At 51.6% G+C, this 12,747-nt stretch overlaps 1 protein-coding gene across 2 annotated transcripts in view; it reads right to left on the bottom strand.

Moving 5' to 3' along the window:
* Nucleotides 1–337: 337 nt before the first annotated feature.
* The window catches only part of DNMT1 (DNA methyltransferase 1), a 38,899-nt gene continuing 26,489 nt past the window's right edge, over nucleotides 338–12,747 (bottom strand). Inside the window, exons 24-40 of one of the 2 annotated variants that reach the window (XM_039873249.1) lie at nucleotides 12,434–12,549; nucleotides 12,030–12,234; nucleotides 11,811–11,944; nucleotides 10,618–10,791; nucleotides 8,791–9,012; nucleotides 7,586–7,778; nucleotides 6,768–6,852; nucleotides 6,443–6,571; nucleotides 6,012–6,294; nucleotides 5,553–5,694; nucleotides 4,476–4,642; nucleotides 3,942–4,119; nucleotides 3,130–3,325; nucleotides 2,666–2,832; nucleotides 2,343–2,459; nucleotides 1,093–1,183; nucleotides 338–695 (exon numbers count right to left, since the gene is read on the bottom strand). In XM_039873249.1, the coding sequence (XP_039729183.1) occupies nucleotides 661–695; nucleotides 1,093–1,183; nucleotides 2,343–2,459; nucleotides 2,666–2,832; nucleotides 3,130–3,325; nucleotides 3,942–4,119; nucleotides 4,476–4,642; nucleotides 5,553–5,694; nucleotides 6,012–6,294; nucleotides 6,443–6,571; nucleotides 6,768–6,852; nucleotides 7,586–7,778; nucleotides 8,791–9,012; nucleotides 10,618–10,791; nucleotides 11,811–11,944; nucleotides 12,030–12,234; nucleotides 12,434–12,549 (2,634 nt within the window). In that variant the 3' untranslated portion in view covers nucleotides 338–660. The remainder of the gene's footprint in view (nucleotides 696–1,092; nucleotides 1,184–2,342; nucleotides 2,460–2,665; nucleotides 2,833–3,129; nucleotides 3,326–3,941; nucleotides 4,120–4,475; nucleotides 4,643–5,552; nucleotides 5,695–6,011; nucleotides 6,295–6,442; nucleotides 6,572–6,767; nucleotides 6,853–7,585; nucleotides 7,779–8,790; nucleotides 9,013–10,617; nucleotides 10,792–11,810; nucleotides 11,945–12,029; nucleotides 12,235–12,433; nucleotides 12,550–12,747) is intronic. The other variant, XM_039873250.1, reaches the window with a different exon arrangement.

Below are 12,747 nucleotides of genomic sequence, written 5' to 3'. Positions count from 1 at the left end.
CACTGTAAGGAGCTTCTGTCGTCAGTCACAAGATGGCTGCTGTACCACCAGGCATCACAGAACACTCCAAAGAAGGGGTATGAGACCGTGGGGAAGGCCAACTAAGACTACTTCTTTAGAAAACTTTCCTGGAAGCCACACTAGCAAGTTCTACTTGTATCTCATTGGCCAGAGCTGTGTCACACAGTTTAATCCTCACCCCGAAACATGCACGGGACACATGGAATGATCTAACTCCAGACAAATGCCCCTGTGGGGTCCCCTTTAGCACTGAGGAGCCCATTCTCATCCAGCCTCACCCAGAAGCCCCTTTTCAGTCATGAGTCACCACCCAAGGTGATTTATAGGAGAGATTTATTTGAAGAAATATTACAACATATAAAAACTACATAAAGTCTTAATTTCCACTCATACAGTGGTAGATTTGATATAATGCATAATAAAAAACTTTTAAAATCCAGAATGCACAAAGTACTGCACAATTTGATCACTAAGTCATTAGTTGATAAGCAAACCTCACAAAACAGCTTCATGTCAGCCAAGGCCACAAACACCGTGTACAACACATCTGAACTGACAGATTTTGACATGTTAAAAATACAACATCAGTGCACGTTGGGGATCCCTGGTGCCAGAAACAAGGGCGACGAGAGGGCGAAACTAGTCCTTGGTAGCTTTATCCTCCTTGATTTTAACTGAAGAGAAAGAAAAGGGAAAGTCATTGCAGGGCACATACACAGCATCACACAGCAGGCAGCAAAACAAACATGCCAAGTCCAGAACTAACTACCTTAACGCCCCCACGTCGGTGTTAATGGCCGACCGTAAGAGAACCTGTGGCAGCTCTGAATGGACACTCGGGGAACAGGAGTGCTGCCCAAAGGTGGCCCCTAGAAGTTTCCAGACTGCCTGGATTAGAGGCTGAGCAAGCCCAGCTGAGCCAGGCTCAGCCGGCAGGACAGAGAAGTGAGTGCTGGGTGCCCATTCTAAGCACTTGACGTGCAACGCCTCTCATGGCAGCCCACAGAGAAGTGAAGCCACCCGGGAGCGTGCGTGGCCCCCGAGCCCCCAGCCCGGCCACCCCCGCCATACCTGAGGCACTCTCTCGGGCTTTGGCCAGCATACAGCGCTTGATCTCCAAGCCAATGGCTTTGGCCAGCGGGGGTGGCACAGCATTGCCCACCTGCAGAAGGGGAGGAGGGGAAAGCCTGGTTTGGCACAGCTAGGGTTAGCACCGGCCTCCACTCAGCACAACGATCAGGACACTGGGCCCCTGGTCTCATGCTCACACGGGTCCCTGAAGCCCCTCCATCAGGATAGCCCTCAGACCTGCCAATCAGCCCATCGTCCGATCCACTTGTGGAGAACCACCCACAGAGAAGGGGGCCTTTAAAGGTTTTTGAAAAAGTCTAATATCCAGATACGGAAGACACCATGCTTCACTTCCAGCTAGTGGCTGCTTCCAGAGAACAGGGCCAGAGGCGAGGGGTAAAACGAAGTTTCTGCTATGACCCCCAGGCACTGGTGGCTTTTTAAGCCATATGCATGCATTACTTAGATGAAATAATCATTTAAGAAGCTAATCTGAAATGAGTTAAACAAAGAAAGACAAACACCATATGATTTCACTTATATGTGGAATCTATAAAGAACAAATGAACAAAATGAAAACGGACTCAGAGAGAACAAACTAGTGGTTGATAGATGGGAGGGGGTTTGGGGGGCTGGGTGAAAAAGGTGAAGGGATTAACTACAATTTGGTAGTTACAAAATAGTCACAGCGATGTGAGATCCAGCACAGGGAATATAGTCCATGATACTGTAAATAACTATGTACAGCACTAGGTGGGTGCTAATCGAAGGGATCACTCTGTAAGTTATATGAATGTCTAAGCACTATGCTGTACACTGGAAACTAACAAAACTCTGAACGTCAACTCTAACTTTAAAAAAAGTACACTAACAGAAAAAGAGCCACTCCAATACCCCGAGAAGTAGTGAGGAATGCTGGCTCACTTCACCTCTACTACCGCATTTAGTCTGCTCCCTCCCTGAAGTTCTATGCTAGAAGTTTCCTTTGGGAGAAATATGCCTCACAGCTGAAATTGGCAACCAACGTGCTTAGTGATGGGCTGACTCGTGAGTACTCTAGGCCCAGGGACAAAGACCCCTGTCCTGGCCATCCCTCTGATGGGAGAGCTGAAGCCAGTCAGACACCCTTAGAAGTGACCGTGGGAGCCACGCTCGCCGTTGAACTCTCTGCCCTAGCCAGGCACAGGGGGGCCTCCCTCCAGTCGGCCCCAGCTCAAGGCCAGAGAAGTGGTTGGCTCCATTCCACCGACCTGCCGGTGCTTGTCCAGGATGTTGCCGAATAGCCTGTAGGTGTCTGGGAAGCCCTGGGAGCGGGCGCACTCACGAACGCTCACGACGCGGTGCTGCTCGGGGTGGAGCACGCGACCCTGGGGGCGAGAGGCATGGTGGGGCTGGGACGGACTCGCCACCCGAGGGAAACCGCAAGGAGCTCAGCCTCAGGCCTCAGCGAGGGAGCCCGTCTCTGCCAGCCTGAGACCAGAGGTGAGGGGAGCAGCTTCTGACGCACTAGCCGCAGCCTACGAAGTCCGCGCCTTTGTCCTCTCCCAGGCCTGATCCTGGTCCCCTGACCTACCTGCTTGCCCATGGGCTCAGGGTTGGTGACAGTCGTGCTGAAGAAGCCGTCCCACTCGAGTCGCCCGTAGAGGCCAGCCCAATGGTTGTGCCTGTTCCCCGTGTGGGGCAAGCACCAGGGGATGAGGGTGTTGAACTGCCTGGCCGTGGAATCACAGGCTTTACTTGCTGGAAGAGAGGGTGAGGCTGTGGTTACAGAACAGGAGGGCGGCCGGGAGGGAACCCAGAGCGTGCGGAGCCATCCAGGGACAGAGCGGATGACAGCCAGTCCCCTTTCCCCGGGCACGGCATGTGTGCCCTGCCCAGGGCCTCTGGGTGAGTGGCAGCAGCCAGTATGTCCCGGTGGGAAGCCCCAGCAAATAGTGCTCCTTCCCCACTGGACTGCTGTGGGTAATCGAAGCCTGTTGGGGCTGGGCTTCCCGATGACCAGGGAAGCCGTGCCAAGGGCACAAACAGGGGCCCTACCTTCCACACAGGAGCAGACCCCACGGAGGGCCCCTGTGCTACTGCAGCCGTTCTTCTTGTCGTGGTAGGTGTACCGCAGCTTCCGGGCCATGGTGCCATCGGAGAGTCGCACCTCGATGTTGGGCAGGTCACGCCAGTCTGAGCCCGGTGCCAGGGGGATGTGTCGCATGCGGGCGGCCACCAGCGCGCTCATGTCCTAGAAGAGTGCAACAAGGCCAGCTGTCACCCAGCTCAGAGCACCTGAGCAACCGCAGTGGGCTGGGCAACACCGTTCTAGGCACTAGGAACACCACGGTGACCAGGAACTCCCAAGAGGCTTATATCATTGGGACAGTTACCCAAATGGACAACTTGGGGTCATACAAGTGCAATGAAGACACATCAGGGACGTGGAATAATGGGGGGGAACAGGTGAAGGGATGGCTTAGGGCAAGCATGCAGTATGAAAAGGAGCTGGGGCTGGGGGCACCAAGAGCCAAGTTTGGCATACTAAGGACAACACAGAAAGCAGGAGTGGTGACAGAGGTCAGTCAGAAACAGGCAGTGACCAGACACACCATTCCAGGCCTATTCCAGGCCTATTCCAGGAGGAGCAAAAGGTCTGACTGATGCGTTCTGTGACTGTGTCCTACTGTGGGGGGCACAGGCGGTGGGGGCAAGAACAGAAGCGGGAGGTAGTGAGGAGGCGAGGCTGGGAGCCACTCAGATGACGATGGTTTGGGTTAGGCGCCCAGAGCAGAGCAAAGGCTGGATGGGGGCCGTTGTTCTCATGAAGTAGCTGGAAAAGAGGTCCCTCTGTCAGGCGATGTTACCTTACAGATGTGGTCCCTGAGGATGGGCTGGTACTGCGAGCCCCGGAGCTGCCTCTGGAACCAGGACTGAGGCTCCCCGTTGTACGAGATCTCCAGCGCCGAAGCCCCGTTCCGGATCTCAGGGAGGTCAGACATCGTGTCACGCACAGTGATGGTTCGGAATGGACCTGAGCTCAGCCTGTAACAGAGCATGGAGACAGTTGACATCTCTGAGGATGCACACTGTTGCTGTCCCTTGTGTCACAGTGCCATCCCGACTGCTGGCACTCTTATCCAGAGAGGACAACCCAACTGAGCGGTCAAAGGTCCACCTGAGTCACATGGGCCTCATTCTTCTTAGACTCCCTCCAGGAAGGAGACAGGCTACGGTGTGAGCTTTGCTCATGACAGCAGCCAGGCGCCTGGCCACTGCTCTGTATGCAGTGCTTACTCAGGGGTCAGGACTCAAGACCGGAGGTGGCAGAATGCCAGTGCCAAACCTCCCAGGATAACGCTCACAGGTGCTGACACAGCAAGTCATACTGGGGGTCCTACCTGGTTATGTTGCTGACAAACTTCTTGTCATCCACCACGACGCTCAACTGGCAGGCCCGGGGCGCGAACACGTGCAGTGGCTCTGGGAACAGAGGGAGCTTCTCCCCAGGGGCTGCGGCCAGGATGATGGCCCGCCTCCGTGTCTGGGCCACACCGTACTGACCAGCCTGTGCATGAGACAGCCACATACATAAGGTAAACGGGTACCTCCAACTGCTAGACTAAGGTTCAGGGTCAGGGTGCCCCCTTCATTGAGAGGCTGGCTGGTGCAGAGCTCACCTGGGAACCCCTAATCAACCCAGGTTTCCTCCCAACATGACAAAGTAGAACCAGATACCAAAGGCTGAACTGGGGGGCCATGCCACCCCGGCACTCGCTTACCCGCACAGACTCAGCTTTGCAGCCAACCTTCCCTCCCGCTTTAACAGTTATTTCAGTGTAGTTACACCAACAATTACTGGGTGGTTATACAGAGTGGCTATTTCCAGATAAGGCCTACTCTCTCTGGGTCACTCCGAATCGCTGTCACTGCAGAAAGAGCCTCTGGTAGCCACTACCTAGAATGCAACCCTCTGCACTCTCTAGGTATTCGCGTGCACGAGCATTCACCCCGAGGAAACACCTGTTTCACTGCTCTGTAACGGTTTGGTCTGAGTCGTTCTGCCAACCTGGCCTCACCCGCCCCTCTGTGGAGATCTAGATACTGCTTAGAGCACAGTACTCGGCCACCACCATTATCCATTGAGGGAAGTGAGCTGGAAACACGGTCAAGAACCCCCTTGCACGCAGCCTTTCCTCAGGCACCCGAGAGGATGCAGCTCGAGAAGACCCTGAGAGGTGGACTTGCTGGAAAGTGGCTCTGAGCTTTCGGATCTAAACGCTATGAGCTTCACAGCTGTGAGTGTGGGCTCCGGGGGCCACTGCTTCACCCTGGCCAGCATCGCAAGTTACCACGCTAAGGCCTGTCCCCTTGAAGCTTACTTTTGGTTGGAGACAAGTTTGCTACAGTCCAGGGTCCGCTGCCCCCTCCCATCCATAGCCATCTGCCCACTTTGGCCCGTTCTCTGGGAGCCCCACCTGCAACACGCCAAAGGTGCACTGATAGCCCATGCGGACCAGGCAGCGGAGAGTGAGCTTCAGGACCATGGAGCGCTTGAAGGAGACAAAGTTCCTGACATTCTCCAGGAGGAAGTACCGCGGCCGGTAGTAGTCACAGTAACTGTGGAGGCGGGAGAGACAAGAGTCGTTGCTTGAACCCAGGGAAGAGATCTGCTCCCAGAAGCCATTCCCAAAGGCTTGACACTGGGCTGTTGAGAATTTGCACCTCCCAACTTTTGATGCCTGTCCTCAGAGGAGAGTGAGCTGTGAATTTCCTGAAGGCAAAGGCTGGGTGTCTCACCTAGACACATGGCCTTCAGCAGCTGTGAAAGCTAGAGCAGTTACTGCTCACCCTGGCACAGCCAGTGTCGCAGCCCTATGGGCTGTCCAGTCACCCAAAGGCAGCACTGAACACAGGAGGGCCTCTGCTCTGCTTACCTGAGGAAGGAGACCACCAAAGAGTTCTTGAACTTGGAGTAGGTACGCGAATTGAAGCGGTTCATGCCGCTGAAACCTTGGCAGGGCGGCCCGCCGCACAGCATCTCCACATCTCCCTTCTGGGGCAGCTTCTGGCCACGGGAGTTGGTCACCTCCCCGGCCATGACCAGCTTCAGCAGGATGTTGCAGTCCTCCGTGAACACCGTGGAGCCAGGGTTGTTCAGCCGGAAGGCCTGCGCTGCAGGGTCCCACATCTCGATGGCCCACAGCGTTTCTGAGATGCCTGGCAGACACGAGGACAAAGATAGGCTTTGAACTCCCTGGAATGACTCTTGGGTCAGAAGAGTGACCAGAGCCAGAAAGCTCTTCCCAGGTGGGATGTGCCCAGTCCAGTTTTACTGGCTGTGCAGACAAAACCTGCTGGCTTTTACCTGCTTGGTGGAATCCTTCTGACAATCCCCCACAGCCAGAAAACACATCCAGGGTCCGCAGTTTTGGCAGCTGAATTTCTGTCTCAGGTTCGCTTGGCTCACATGTCTGAGACTTTGCCTTGCCTTTCCCTGGAAGAGACAGGCCACAAATTAAATCAGGGCTGTGACTTACTCTCTTCAGATATCTTATTGATTCAGGGATAGCCTCGTTATAAGTTGTTAACACACAAAATGCGGTAACACCAGAGGCTGTTCTTTTACACTGATCATATGTATCCTGAGTTATAGAAGATGGACTTGAAAAGAACCCTATGGAATAACATACCTTTTCCCTTCCCTTTCCCTTTATTTCCAGGGCTACGAGCATGGTTAGGAGGATCTTCAAAGCTTTTGCTCTTGGCATTATAGGCCTGAGAAGGGAAGAACCACAATAGTCTGGCAGAGAAATGCACTGGTTCCCTAACAAGTTAATTTGATAAAGATCCACTTAATTTCTCCTTGAATATGGCCATAAGCAATTAGCCATCAAGAAGAGTACTTTAATTTTACTATACCAGAAATAAAAAAATTATATTAGTACAAATACTTTATGTGGCTGACATTGAGATTCTAGCTATTATAAGTGCCTGGACTACTCATTCCTAAAAATAGGCCAAAGCGTTATACCAAGAGACTGCTGTCTGATGAAGCTGCCCGCTCCGGCACCTGGGGAAACGCGGGCACGTGCCCTTATAAGATGAACCAATACGGAAAGCCCACGCTCAACTTAAAAGTGATTAGCTTAGTCAACAGACTCCTAGATCTTTTCTCGATAACCAGGGCCAGCTGCATGGTATGTGTGACCCCGGCCTGGACACTGAGGCCTGGCTGAAGGTACTGAGGAAGGGCCCCTGGGGAAGGGGCCCCTCTCCCTAACTTACCCTAAGGTACTGGGCAGGCTAGCAGGGGCCACCCAACAGTCTTTAAGTAAATTTTAGTTACATTAGGACACTCAAATATACTTATTGTACTTTTTAAAAAGCCAAAAATATAAAGTTACAGACTTGAACCTTGCAGATTTGCACTCTGGGTAACTAAACTGCTTTCTCGGGGGGCCATGAGTGTGGCATGAAGTCCCTCCCTCCAGTAAGCCCAGAGTGCCACCTCAAGGAAGTAGAAGCGGTCTGGGCCCCCAGCGGAGAAATCCTGCAGGCACTCGGGCAGGTCCTCCCCGTACTCCACGGTGCAGCGGCCCTGCACAGCCTTGAAATCCACCACGGCCTCCTCGTCACTCCAGTAAAGCAGGTTGATGTCTGCGTGGTAACTCGCCGGGGTGGACTTATGCGTGTTCTCTGGCCTGTGAGCGCAAGGGTCTTTGTCAGCAATTCTTTTGCTGTGAACTGACGATGAATTAAATGGCACCGCATTCTTGGGGGTGCTCTGAGAATTTATGAGTAAAGACCGCAAGCCCCGCAATCAGGTCAGCTTGATTACTATCTTCCTTACTTGGCACTAAACACTAAAAACCGAGTAGATTCTTTGTAACAAATGCTCCTTTCATGGGCCTTTCATGGGACTGGACAGCTTGATGCCGCAAAGAAGCAACCGTTATGCATAACTGAACATTAAACCTAAAAGTAGTTCAGTTTGTTAAATGGTCTGCTTGCTCTTCATGCCCTCAACTGCAGCCCAAACAGACCAGCCCTGTGTCAGGACAGCGGCTGCCTGTCTCCCGCTAAGAAGCACGTCTACAGCTTCTTTCTCTCACCTATACCAGCCAAACTTCCCCTTCCTTTCTCACTTTTAAGACTGATTATTACAAAGACTTCAAGAAAGTCTTTGATATACGTTGGCCAAGAGGTGAAGCAACGTTATAATTATCTATATGGCTTAGTTTCAGGTCGGCTCCTAACAATTACCAGTTACTAGGATCCCAGAAAAGACTAGGTGCAGCCAAGACCTTGGGAAAAGTACAGAGAGAGAAACCCCTAAAACAGGAAGAAAGGCCTAGAAAGAAAACAGGAAGAGGAGCGCAGGGAGGGACAAAGGGAGCGGTCAAACAGTCATAAATAGGACTGGAGGTTCTCTGCGGGTGCCTCAGGCAGAACGCAGGACATTCCACACCTGCCTTTGTCACACCCTGGACTTTAGCTTAAGGATTTCTTTTGGAGCAAACTCAGCAGCTTTAAAACAAAGATCTAAAAGCAAGTCTATGAAATATAATTCAAGTCACTGTCAGCACCCACCAGGTCATCCAAAACATTTTGAAAAACAGCTACCTCTACTAACTCTTAAAACACTGCTGTGTATATTATGTTACAACTCCGTTTCAGGCAGAGCCTTCTGGAAGCGCAGAGGCCGTCACTGACCTGTAGAACTTGTTCAGTCTGATCTTGACATCTGTCTCATTAGGCTTTCCGTTGCTCTTCTTGACACAGAAGATCTCTTTGATGCGGCCAATTCGGTATGGCTCAGGGGCGTCCAGGTTGCTGCCTTTGATGTAGTCAGAGTACTTCCTGTAGTGTTCCGGATACAGGTCTTCATCCACGGGCTCCTTCCGTGGGCGTTTCACAGGACTGGACAGTTTGATGCTGCAGAGAAGCAAATGTTATGTGTAGACATTAAACCTTAAAAAGTAGGTAATTCAGCGTGACTGACCAGTGACAATAGCCACTGAAATTCAAGCACCTTATAAACTAGTGCAGCTAAGTGCCCTTAGAAAAGATTTAGAGAAAGACTAAATTTCATCCACTGTTCAAAATAAGCATCTTCCATCTGTTGGCCATGGCACTCGCCAACGCTGTTAGAATATTCTCAGCTCTCCGCGCTACATGGTAGGACTGCAATTCTTGCTATGTGACTTGTTCTCCTGAACAAGTATGGGCAGGAGTGACACACAAGCACTTCTAGGGGAGAGCATGTAACCTCCAGAAGAGCCTCCAGTGTGCCTTCCCTGGCCTCTGAGATTGGCAGCTTTTGAGAAGGCAGAAACTCTGGCAGCTCAGATCCCTGAGTGACACAACAAGCCCAGAGCCCTACTGAACCATGACAGACACACAATGCAGGCAAGAAGTAAACCGCAGTTTGGGGTTATTACCATGGCATAACCCACACGCTCCAGACTGAGGTGCTGACCTAGGGTGATGCTGGAGAAGGCATGGGGAAGAGACTGGCAGTCTGAGCAAGCCGACTTTGGCACAACTACTGTGGTAAAACCAATCATCTGATATGGCTGCCAGGATGGCCGGGCTGTGCTCTCTCAAGACTGCCATTTGGGAAGGCGGCAGCCACAGTTCTTATCCACTAGGCCCCCTTAAGAGTCTAACAGGCTCAAAAGGCTACTATGCACACCTGTGTTGATGCTTCTGCTGCACCAGGAAAAGCTGATAAACAGCACTGCCCCTCCCCCTCACGTCAAGGACAACCTGTGCTGGAGCGGGTGACGGGTGACGCACAGACTCCTGGGCTAAAAGGGCCCTGCCCTCCCTGTTTTGTAATTCACAGTAACTGAACTGAGGCTAAGGAATGAGGTCCAACTGGAACTCCGGGAAAATGGAATTGCAAGCCGGGAAACTGAACTGCATTGGGAGATGTTGGTTGTAAACCCAACCACGTACTAGTTCTTACAACGAACAAAGAATGGATCAAGTGTGGAAAATATGGATCAAGTGTGGAAAATATCTGTGGCTTTGATCTTTCCCGGAAGAGCCTCAGCCCTCTGATATGCAAAGTAGTCTTTGATGCATTTCCCATTTACCAAGAGGTAAGTCATATTCATTCAGTCTTCACCCTAAGCCAGGCACTGTGCTAAGCACGTCTCTTTAACTCACTTAATCCTTATAGGCCCGGCAGGTGAGATACTCCTCTCCCCATCTAACAGAGGGGGACTGAGAAGAGGAGGTCTCTGGCCCAGCGCCTCACAAGCTGGTCAGAGGCAGAGCTGGGCAGGGCTCACCACTGACGCTGGAGCTGTCTCTGAGCCAGCAGAGTTCTTTCACAGACTCACAGCTTCACTCTGCCACAGAATCGTAGTCACTGTGCACTGGACAGCTGGACACTGTCTGATCGCCACAGATGCCAATGTGATGGCTCGGGCAGAAGCTGGTACTAGGGGTGCAGAGTCAGGGGACATTCCAAAGCCAACCCTCTACTGGCCCAGAGATCTTGGCCCTGACCTGGGCAAAGGGGGCGCTCACTTGAATGTGAAGGCCTCCGGGAGGAGGTACACGCCGTCTCCCACTCGATACTGGACACCATCCTTGGTGGCTGAGCTGTAGAGAACCCGGCCATCCAAGTCCTCCAGCTGCTCCATGACCCTGGGAAATTCCTTCTGCCTCACTTCAGCCAGACGGGCACAACTTACGCAGAACCTGAAGGAGTGAAGGACAGAAACCAAAAGGCCCTGAGGCAGCAGGTAGTGACCGCAGTATCAGCTGCTGGCTCAACGCAGAGACCCTAGCGACCAAGAGAAAACACCTGCAAATGTTTGAAGGAAGTGGCTTTTCTGTACTTTATGTTCACACTCTGAAAATAGTTATTTGGGACCACAGCCCAAAGATATATACAATGCAAGAAAATGCCAAGCCAATCCCACTTTTGAGTATTTACTATAAAAACCCTAAGACATCAACGAACAATGTAGAATATGGTGAGGAATACGCCAGAAGCAAGAATACAAAGAGTGATTCAGTTAGGAACTCAAAAAATCAGGAGGCTCATACTAAAAATCTCTATAAAGGCAGAAGAGGTATTTGGAAGAGTTTAACACTATTCCTTAAAGGAGAGTTGGAGACAGCCTTAAATATGGAGATCAAGTCAAAAGGCAACACCAGGCCAACTGATAAAGCATAGAAGCATTTAAGTTAGCCCTTCCAGACTTCACCCCCTCAGCCTCACTGCTGCTCTGGAGACAATGGCACCACTTCCGGTCAAAACAAATGAAGTACAGCGGTTAAAGAAAAAGTCATGGGGCACTAAACATTAAAACAGAACAAAGCAAAACCAAGACTCCCTAAGAGCAGTCACCCACCAGTTGGCATAAAATGTAATCAAAGATCTCACGTATGAGAAGATACCTAAGAAACTAAAGAAAACACGTGAAATCTGTGGGACAGATGCTGAGGAACATGCAAAAAGGCTGAAAATGGAATAAATCCCGCTCCTGGACATGGGAGCTTCTCATAAAGGGAACTCCAAGCCCAGGCTGTCCACACATTTACAGCCACTGCAACGAATCCAGGCTGGCCTTCAGTTAGCAAAGAGAACAATCAGATGGTGTCAGGGAAACAAATCCAGCAGATGGAAACATGTGAAAAGCTAGTGATTCAGAGAGAAGTACGAGGTCCTCCCCGAGAAAGGGACAGCACCAGGGCCCAGACCAGGAACTCACTTGTACTTGTTGTCCTCCGTTGGCTGAGTGTTAGGAGGGGACTCAAATCGTGCATAGTCTTGATCGTACCACAGCTGGTAGAAATAGGTCTTCCCATCGTCCTCTGCCATCAGGGCCTCAGGATCCATGCCCCCCTTTGGGGACAAGAATGCTGTGTCAGGCGTGACCCCACATAGTGAGAGAGGGGCACGTGACAGGCGCTGGGCAACAGGCACTCACCTCCAAGGCCCAGTTTTCCGATGGAGCTTTATAGACGACTGTCACCTTGCTATGAATGTATGACAGCTGCATGTCCTCACACTCATCTACCAGGAACAGCTCCAGGGGGTCCGACGTGGCCCCAAGGACCGTGTCTGTGCCAGCACAGAACCAGTGGGCATGAAACATCTGCCCTTGGATGCTGTCCTCCCACAATGCGGTGACCCTGGAGTCAGACGAGCAGGAAGGAAGAAAGTTCTAATGATCAGCAGATCTGCTCTAAGTCTACTTAGGGGAATTTGTGTTTTGTGTTTGTTTCAGTCTAGGGCACAGAGCTGCTGCTGCTATATTCTTGCAAAACAGGCATCTCCTACCTGTGCAAGAGGAAGTGTGTGCTGAAGTCGAGCACAGGGAAAGATACAAACCTTGCTAAGTACAGTGGTTTTGACGAGTCATCTGGGATAACAGAGACACAATCCCCCACTTCCAGCGTTTCCGAGTCAATGCACACCTTCTTATAGTAACTCTTCTTGCCATCGGTCTGAAAACGAAGAGCTTATTTCAGATGGGGATGGGTTTGAAGGTCCATACTAGGTTTGACCTGCGTGCTGGTGTTATTTTACATAAAGGTGTAACCTATAATGATTTCATTAAGAAGTCACCAGCTCTACCAGCCTACAGGAAATCCACCTCCCTAGGCGGGAAGCCTGCGGCAGAGGGCACTCATGACCCTCTGTCA

This window comes from Pteropus medius, unplaced genomic scaffold (assembly GCF_902729225.1).
Source record: "Pteropus medius unplaced genomic scaffold, Ma_sr-lr_union100, whole genome shotgun sequence".
Lineage (NCBI taxonomy): Eukaryota > Metazoa > Chordata > Mammalia > Chiroptera > Pteropodidae > Pteropus > Pteropus medius.
This window is presented reverse-complemented; position numbering and strand designations above follow the sequence as displayed.